General features: G+C 36.8%; 2 protein-coding genes across 3 annotated transcripts in view; one reads left to right on the forward strand and one right to left on the reverse strand.

Annotated features, from left to right (window-relative positions):
* Positions 1-8,854, forward strand: part of rpl32 (ribosomal protein L32) — a 251,962-nt gene that overhangs the window by 215,454 nt on the left and 27,654 nt on the right. The window lies entirely within an intron of this gene.
* Positions 129-8,846, reverse strand: ssuh2.1 (ssu-2 homolog, tandem duplicate 1). Of its 2 annotated transcripts, none has more exons than XM_077226957.1 (12): positions 8,728-8,846; positions 5,946-6,041; positions 4,932-5,007; positions 4,652-4,781; positions 4,484-4,544; positions 4,284-4,408; positions 2,115-2,177; positions 1,955-2,034; positions 1,777-1,869; positions 1,465-1,570; positions 747-854; positions 129-415 (listed from the first exon to the last, which is right to left on the reverse strand). In XM_077226957.1, exons 1-12 carry the CDS (start codon positions 8,750-8,752, stop codon positions 281-283), a joined length of 1,098 nt encoding a protein of 365 aa, XP_077083072.1. In that variant the 5' UTR covers positions 8,753-8,846; the 3' UTR covers positions 129-280. The 2 variants fall into 2 exon arrangements, with proteins under 2 accessions (XP_077083072.1, XP_077083071.1); XM_077226956.1 differs by having other exon boundaries at positions 4,932-5,016.

Below are 8,854 nucleotides of genomic sequence, written 5' to 3' on the forward strand. Positions count from 1 at the left end.
CCGTTACCAAAATCCGTCTATACAGGAACTGACTTTCAGAAATAAACATAATCTTTAATTTTCTTTTTCTGCCTATATATATATGAAACAGGTTAAAAAAAAAACAATTATGAGAGAACGAAGAGATATACCATCATTCGGCCACTAAGCATTTAATAATTTTTCAGTTAATCAATATATTAAAATATAAATAGTTTATATATTGTATATTGTGTAATTTACATGTTATGAAAAACCACTGTAAAATGATTTTGGACAAGACACAAAGCAAAGAGATTTACTACAAAATGCTGCAGGAAGTGGGGTATTTTGTAGTGTGAACCTTGTTTTCTCTCCCAAAAACAAAGTAATCGTAGTCTTTCCCACTGTAGGCGTAATATACACGAGTGAGAGGAACCAGCTCGATCGACTGACGCTGTAAGAGAAAGAGGGAATGTTACTGTACAAAGAATATTACATTTTTGTATCAACTAAAAGTTTGAGATATTAACTTAGCTATTATATTAGCTAATATTTTCACATATAAATATGGAAAAGTTAAGGGTTAAACTCTTAAAAGTTTAATCGGCCAATACGTTTCAAAGTTGTTCAAGGCAGTGCTGCCACCTAGAGGTCAAAAATTGTAGTTGCGTTCTCTTAAAACCACTGCAAATGCAATTGACAAGACACGCGATTTTTAGCCTATTATTTGAATATTTCGATTATTGCGTTCATTGATAATAACATATTCTGCATTTTCTGCTCACCTGCTGCAGGATGCGGCTCACAGCGGAGTATTGTAGCAGGTGTTTCTGGATGGCTGTTTTTGAGGCGTCACAGATGTCCTGGTCAGGGAAGCCCTCTATCGGATAAACCTGCAAACATGCATTGCGCTTTTTATATCCTACACACATCTGTGCACGTGCTAGTGTATGATATATATTTTGAAAACGCAGTTATGTTAATATAATGGATCAAACATGATTAGACAGGATGTAAGCACATTTTTTAACATTCTCTATATTACAACTTTAACCCTCATCATGTCCATATTCAAATAGCCAAATGATAGCCTAATTTCGAAATTATTTGACATTGAAAATTATTTTATAAGATCCTCTGACGGTCTGACCTGATAAAAGGTAATTAGAAATATGTAGGCACAAATAAATTTGAAAAGACAACATTAATAATTTTTGCATGAAGCTTTAACTCGATCGGTTTTACCACAGCGACATGAGGCAAGACAATTTAATCTCAGACAAAAATGCTAGAAAAGTATATAGCTACTCAAGTCAGATACATTTCTCACGTAGGCCGATCGAAGCGTATTATAACATCACGGAAAGTTTTAAAGCATTGCAGAAAGTCATGAACTTGATAACGTAATATGAGCCTTGAGTTTTGAGAACATGAAGGTCAACTGACTAAACATCTGAATAAGTGTTGAAATATCTGCATCAGAATGAATGATTCAATGTATACCAGGAGGTTTTCATCTACAAAGAACGCTTCCCCAGACACCTTCTCAAACTTCTTCAGCGGGAGTTCAGGCACCCGGTCAGGTATAAACTCAAATACCTGGTTCTTCCTGTGAAACGGTGTGATGTTATACGCAGATAACCACATGAAATACAAAATGAACAAGCCTGATTATTGTGTAAACCAAAACAGGAAGTAAAACAGGAACTGAGATCATAAAAACTAGTAACATTCTGATGCGTTTACCACAGTTTGTGCAACATTTCACATGCTTCCCACGTTCAAAACCCACAGAAATGTTTTTTTTGTTTTTACCATGTAACAGTGAGCTGTATGAAATGCACAAGGTTTCTGTAGCCGTTACACGTGAGACAGCCTTTGTCACCCTTTCCATGACAAGACACACACCTGAAAGAAGGGAATGAGATGTTTGTTTTTTTATTTTTACATGAGGATATGAAACACATTAGAGTATGAATGTGTATCAGTTGACCTTTTCCTTCCCCTTCCGTGGCAGGTTGGGCAGCGCCGGTTGCGACTGTGACCAGTGCCGTGACAGAACATACAGCGAGTCTGAATTTGTTTTTCAGAAAACAGTCATTTTAATAAAGCATTGGCAGATACATGATGATAATGATTAAACATCCACGTACCAGTCCTCGTCCACGACAGTGTGTACACCTCACTTTGCCGTTACCATGACAGCGGTGGCAGGGCTGCAAAGACAATGCACTAATGCAAACAGGCAACAAAACACGTATAAAAGTCTGACTTATGATGATAAATTTAGAGTAGAATGCACATTAGGTCAAATAGTTTTTTATTTTGAGCTGGTTTTGATGTAAATTACATTTATATAGATATAGATTGTTTAAAGTGCCCCTAAAATGCTATTTTAAAGTGTCCTAAATTTGTTTTGGAGGTATTCTACGAATAAGTTTACATGTATCCAAGGTAAAAAATTTTTTTTACTTTTCTAATAATATACATTGCAGCATCACCTCTTTTCTAACAGTGTCTGAAACGGTTAGATACAGGATCCCGTCTCTCTAAAACCCTCCTTTCTGAGAGCCTCGATCTGCTCTGATTGGTCAGATGGCTCAGTCTATGTGATTGGTCTTATCTGCTCTGATTGGTCAGATGATCCAGTCTGTTGTGATTGGTCTACTCTGCTCTGATTGGTCAGATGGCCCAGGCTGTTGTGATTGGTCTATTCTGCTCTGATTGGTCAGATGGTCCAGTCTGTTGTGATTGGTCTTATCTGCTCTGATTGGTCAGATGATCCAGTCTGTTGTGATTGGTCTACTCTGCTCTGATTGGTCAGATGGCCCAGGCTGTTGTGATTGGTCTACTCTGCTCTGATTGGTCAGATGATCCAGTCTGTTGTGATTGGTCTACTCTGCTCTGATTGGTCAGATGGCCCAGGCTGTTGTGATTGGTCTATTCTGCTCTGATTGGTCAGATGGTCCAGTCTGTTGTGATTGGTCTACTCTGCTCTGATTGGTCAGATGGCCCAGGCTGTTGTGATTGGTCTACTCTGCTCTGATTGGTCAGATGGCCCAGTCTGTTGTGATTGGTCTACTCTGCTCTGATTGGTCAGATGGCCCAGGCTGTTGTGATTGGTCTACTCTGCTCTGATGGGTCAGATGACCCAGTCTGTTGTGATTGGTCTACTCTGCTCTGATGGGTCAGATGACCCAGTCTGTTGTGATTGGTCTACTCTGCTCTGATTGGTCAGATGGCCCAGGCTGTTGTGATTGGTCTATTCTGCTCTGATTGGTCAGATGACCCAGTCTGTTGTGATTGGTCTACTCTGCTCTGATTGGTCAGATGGTTAAGTCTATTGTGATTGGTCTACTCTGCTCTGATTGGTCAGATGACCCAGTCTGTTGTGATTGGTCTACTCTGCTCTTATTGGTCAGATGGTTAAGTCTATTGTGATTGGTCTACTCTGCTCTGATTGGTCAGATGACACAGTTTGTTGTGATTGGTCTATTTTGCTCTGATTGGTCAGATGACACAGTTTGTTGTGATTGGTCTACTCTGCTCTGATTGGTCAGATGGCCCAGGCTGTTGTGATTGGTCTATTCTGCTCTGATTGGTCAGATGGCCCAGTCTGTTGTGATTGGTCTACTCTGCTCTGATTGGTCAGATGGCCCAGTCTGTTGTGATTGGTCTACTCTGCTCTGATTGGTCAGATGGCCCAGGCTGTTGTGATTGGTCTACTCTGCTCTGATTGGTCAGATGGTCCAGTCTGTTGTGATTGGTCTACTCTGCTCTGATTGGTCAGATGGCCCAGTCTGTTGTGATTGGTCTACTCTGCTCTGATTGGTCAGATGGTTAAGTCTGTTGTGATTGGTCTACTCTGCTCTGATTGGTCAGATGGTTAAGTCTATTGTGATTGGTCTACTCTGCTCTGATTGGTCAGATGACCCAGTCTGTTGTGATTGGTCTACTCTGCTCTGAATGGTCAGATGGCCCAGTCTGTTGTGATTGGTCTACTCTGCTCTGATTGGTCAGATGACACAGTTTGTTGTGATCGGTTTACTCTGCTCTGATTGGTCAGATGGCGCAGTTTGTTGTGATCGGTTTACTCTGCTCTGAGTGGTCAGATGACACAGTTTGTTGTGATTGGTTTACTCTGCTCTGATTGGTCAGATGACACAGTTTGTTGTGATTGGTTTACTCTGCTCTGAGTGGTCAGATGTCCCAGTCTGTTTAAAAAAAACCCTGGTGTAGAAAGAGTTAATAAGCAGCTATATTACACTGTGCATGAAAGGTAATATCTGGAAAAAAATAATAGGGGCACTTTAAAGTCATACCTTTATGAATGAAGAGTGTGGGACCCTGACTTTCTGAACGGCGTCAATGAATTTGGGTGGGTAAGACACCTGGACGAGCCACGGTGGAGGACTCACTCCATTCGGAGGCCCATCCACACACTGACCTGAGAAAAAAAATAATTTGATACAGACATTTTTATTTTTATTATTTTTTTATTTGTATTGGTTTCATCAGGCACCTGTGTGTGGCTCCGATCCCCACGCACTTGATCTGCACTCGGTAAAGGTTTCCAAGCGGTACTGAAAAGACGAGGGACAAATGGCACAATCATATAACTATTATAATATGTTATAATAATAATGAATCATTCCACATCTAGACTGGATAATATTGTGAAGAGATTTACACGGTAAACTGTAAAGGGCTTCAGCTCTTTGAAGATCAGATTTTTGGCAGGTTTGCTGCTGTATGTCCATTTTTTACCCACAAACTGGAGTAGAGCGTCTCGCGCTACATCCTCTGAGACAGTGGGAACCCTGTCAGTGTGCAAATACATACGCAGATCTATATGCAATGTGCAATATACAAAATAATCATGTTATGGCAAATTTTGAATATATACGGTATGTTTTTGTATTCATCCTACAAAAAATGACACTGCACACAGAAAGACATATTGTACCTACATGACATTTGGGACTGAGGCATTCTTGTCATTTTCAGGCTTAGGAGCAAAGTCTGGTGGAGGAGGGCAGATTTGATCTGTACAGTCTATGATCAAGCACACAAACAAAAATAAAAGTTGAATATCAAATTGGAAAACAAAATTATAACTTAAGCATTCAAGACATAACTATGAAATTAGGTCATATACTGTATTTGTTGTTATATGTTAGAGATCGACCAATATTATGTTTTTAAGACCAATACCAATCTTTTTTTTTAAAGCATCCAATATGCAAAAGCAATCTTTAATTATTTCAGCATTTTCAAGCGATTTTCTAAAACAAAAATAAAAAAAACATATTCATTATATTTTAATATTATTTTTATAGTTAATATTATATGAATCATGTACAGTAGTGTATTATCATAATAGTGTCTTAATAATATTAATAATCAAATATTATTGTTAATGTGCTTTAGTGTATATAATAGTTTATTATAACAATAATGTCATAATAATAATAATAATACAATGTTATTATTATAATTAGTATGGAGCCTTAGTCTATATAATAGTGTATTATTATAATAAAAGAGTCTTGATAGTAATATTTTTATACAAATAATAATACTAATTATTATTATGCCATAGGGTATATAATGGTGCATTATTATAATAGTATCTTAATAATAGTAGTAAAAAAAAGTAGTAAAAAGGTTATTATTGTTGTTATTATAATGTGTAAATGCAAAGGGTTGTTATTATAAAGTGTCTTAATAATAAAAATGAATCTATTGTTATTATTTATATTATTATACTTCCATATTGTATATATTAGTGTATAATAATAACAATAATAAAAATTATATCATAATACATAATAATAATAATAAATGTTGTTATTATTGTTAATGGCATTGGATTATGGTGATCAAATTTATTTTCAATAAACCCTGTTTTGGGCTGTTATTGGACTGTTGTCATCAGTCTATCTGTAATGCATGAGTGAGTGATACACATGAAGCTCGTTCACCTGCGCCGTTGTGCTCTTCGTATCCCGAGACACTGTCCAGCCAGCCTGGGGGCGGAGCGGACGGACCCTCCTCGGGAACACTGGGGTCAAAGGTGTCTGCAGAAGACAGAGAGACTACGTGATATTTCTCATTTATCAAAGAGCAACATGTTCCAGTATCAACATCCCTAGTTGGTCCTGGAACAAAATTCCTATCAAACAGCCACCGCCTTAAATCACTGACCGGATTTTCCATGAAGTCCCTTGAACATCTTTCTTGTTGATCCTGGAGCATCATCAATATTTTTCTATTAACATTAACAATAGTGGTTTAATGATTTGTTATATTCTGTTGCGTTGCTAGGCAACAGAACATAAACACATTTCTTAGCAATCAGTAGTTGGCAGCGGTTCATTAAGTCATTAGGGTTCTTTCCCTCAACAGTGCATCAGTGAATTGAGTTATATATACTTCACTCAAACATCTTGTTACGTTCGTGAACAATGCCGCCAGCAAGTGGATATAAATATAGGCTGGAGTGGGTTTCCTTCAACAGAGATTGTGCTTCAGATTTAGCATGAAGAATGGGCACGAAATGAGGCCTATATTTCACAGAAACAATGCCCTCAAAATATAGTAGTGAATGACGGGTGGAGCAGGTTGTCTGTGATACAATTTAAATGCTAATTCAGCAAAGCACATTCATCAAAATTTAATGACTACAAAAAATGATTAATGATATTTGATATGGCAGGGATTTTCTGAGTTGCCCAGGGGATGCATACTAAATTTAAAATAAAATAAAAGCTTACAAAATGTATTTTTAGGGCTGTCAAAGTTACTAGATACAAATTAAATTGTGTGTGTATATATATATATATATATATATATATTTAACGGCCCGCCAGGAAACAAGCTGTCATGATGCCAAACCCCCTCATGGAAAAAAGGTGTCGTGTTTACAACTGTGCCAATGAGCGCTTATCAGGTTCAACTAAATGCTGGATTTTCAAAATTATGTGAAGTTCACAGCTCCACTGGCACACTTGATGTGTACTCGCACTTGACGTGTACTTGCGAAAGGGAAAAAAAACCTTAAACCCCTGAGAACACTTAAAACCCTGATAAAGCCTTTCTAACAGTCTGGTGCCTAATAATATCAATGCAAAAATAAAATGCACTGATAACAGAAATAACACACATAAACAATTGCTTCAGTCTTAATTCAGTTGTGGTGCCTTTAAGAAGCTGGTATGTGATTAATTGTGCTCATACTGACAGACATGTGTGGCTGCTTTGTGAAGCAGAGATCTGTTTAGCAAACAGGATATGTTTATTTGTAAGATAACGTTTGCAGTTAACAGTTTCAAACTGTTAATTTGTCCTCAGACTGCATTTTTGCGCTTGCGATACATGAAAGCACTTTAGTGTTTGGTGTCATAAGTGAAGTTCAAAAAAGGTTCTAGGTCTAGATAACAAAGGCGGTATTATGCACAACTTATCAGTGAACAAGAGTGTTTTCGTATTATATATTTATCAATGCATTCGGCAGTACACTTTAACTAGCCTACATTTCAAAAACAACATAATTATGAAATTACATATAAAAATTTACTTAAAGGGGTCATGACATGAGAAAGTGGAATTTGTAAAACATTGCACAAGTTTCATAGCTTAAAACGTCATGAATAAACAAAGCATTTATTTAACAATGCTTCAAAAATGGCTTGTTTTGATGATGAGGGATCTGTGATGTCACATGGCCTTGTCTGTGAAACTGGATTTTTATGTTTCATCTCATTATAGTAGAAAATAAAATTTCTCATTGGAACACATTTAAATGTTATTTAAAACCGGAGGAATAGAATGCTGCTTTATAATTAAATAAAAAATGAGTAAATGTCATGACACAAAATGAATAAGATCTAATTAGGATTCATGCACTATTTGGTCACACAAGTCAAATAAGCAAATTGGTGTCATTCAACATGTTAATGCTTAATGCAAAAGGTCAGATTTCATTCCTTCCACTGAAGTTTGGATCATTCTCAAATTACATGGATCCCAGACAGCAACATTTGTTGGCCCAGATCCGGACCACATCTGGTACATGTGGATTCCGCACGAACCAGATGTTGGCTGGATCTGGGCCGATCTGAGATATCAGGACCTGCACAAACATTCGTTAAACTTTTCACTCAAACTGTTATTCTGCTGATATAAAGAAGTATTGAATTATATAGCAGTTAGAGCATTGATATTTATACACTAGAAGTTATTGAATCGATAAATGTTTGAGGCAGTTCAGATGAGTGTATGTGAGCAATATGCTTTTCATTAAAATCTATCTACATGATCCTCAACGTGACTGTTAGTGACTTATTAATGTTTAAAGCGTTGTAAAAAGTTGTTCAATCTTCAAACTGAAACGGAATGAGTGCTTTTGTTGAAAAACTGTTTAATTTAACGTTAAAAACACAATCTTTCCAGATTCTTGTGCAAATGTGGTGTAATCAAAAGTAGAAAAGATTACATGCACACTTCATCGCATTTAATCACTTTAAATGTCGTATGCATATGGAATTGTAGCCTATTGAATTAATGCATTTTCTTTAATTTATTTTTAAAAATGAAGGGAAAAAAACATTACCGTTTTGCAAACATGCTGCAGATGTGAATTATTATCTTGCAAGCTATTCAGAGACAACGAACATATCAAGGTAAATATACAAGTAGCCTACAACTTTAAGGAAAAACATGACAGCAAAAAGACCGTTTGCTGTAATATGCACATCTACCCACCTATATCTTCGTCTTTTTCGTCCATCACGCACAAAAAGCAGATGAAGTCAGTTTCACAATGATCCTTGTCACAGCAGTGTTACATTTATTTACTGATCGCCTTTGTTCAGTTTTGATCTGTTACAGG

The sequence above is a fragment of the Siphateles boraxobius genome, unplaced genomic scaffold (assembly GCF_051911475.1).
Source record: "Siphateles boraxobius isolate OS27281-9 unplaced genomic scaffold, OSU_SipBor_1 13, whole genome shotgun sequence".
NCBI classification, from domain to species: Eukaryota; Metazoa; Chordata; class Actinopteri; order Cypriniformes; family Leuciscidae; genus Siphateles; species Siphateles boraxobius.

Coding starts and splice junctions, on each gene's coding strand:
- ssuh2.1 (XM_077226956.1), bottom strand. CDS start 8,752: ATGGACGAAAAAGACGAAGATATAG. Junction 5,017..5,945: donor CGAAGAGCACAACGGCGCAG/GTGAACGAGCTT, acceptor GCTTGATCATAG/ACTGTACAGATCAAATCTGC. Junction 2,035..2,114: donor ACTGTCGTGGACGAGGACTG/GTACGTGGATGT, acceptor AAACAAATTCAG/ACTCGCTGTATGTTCTGTCA.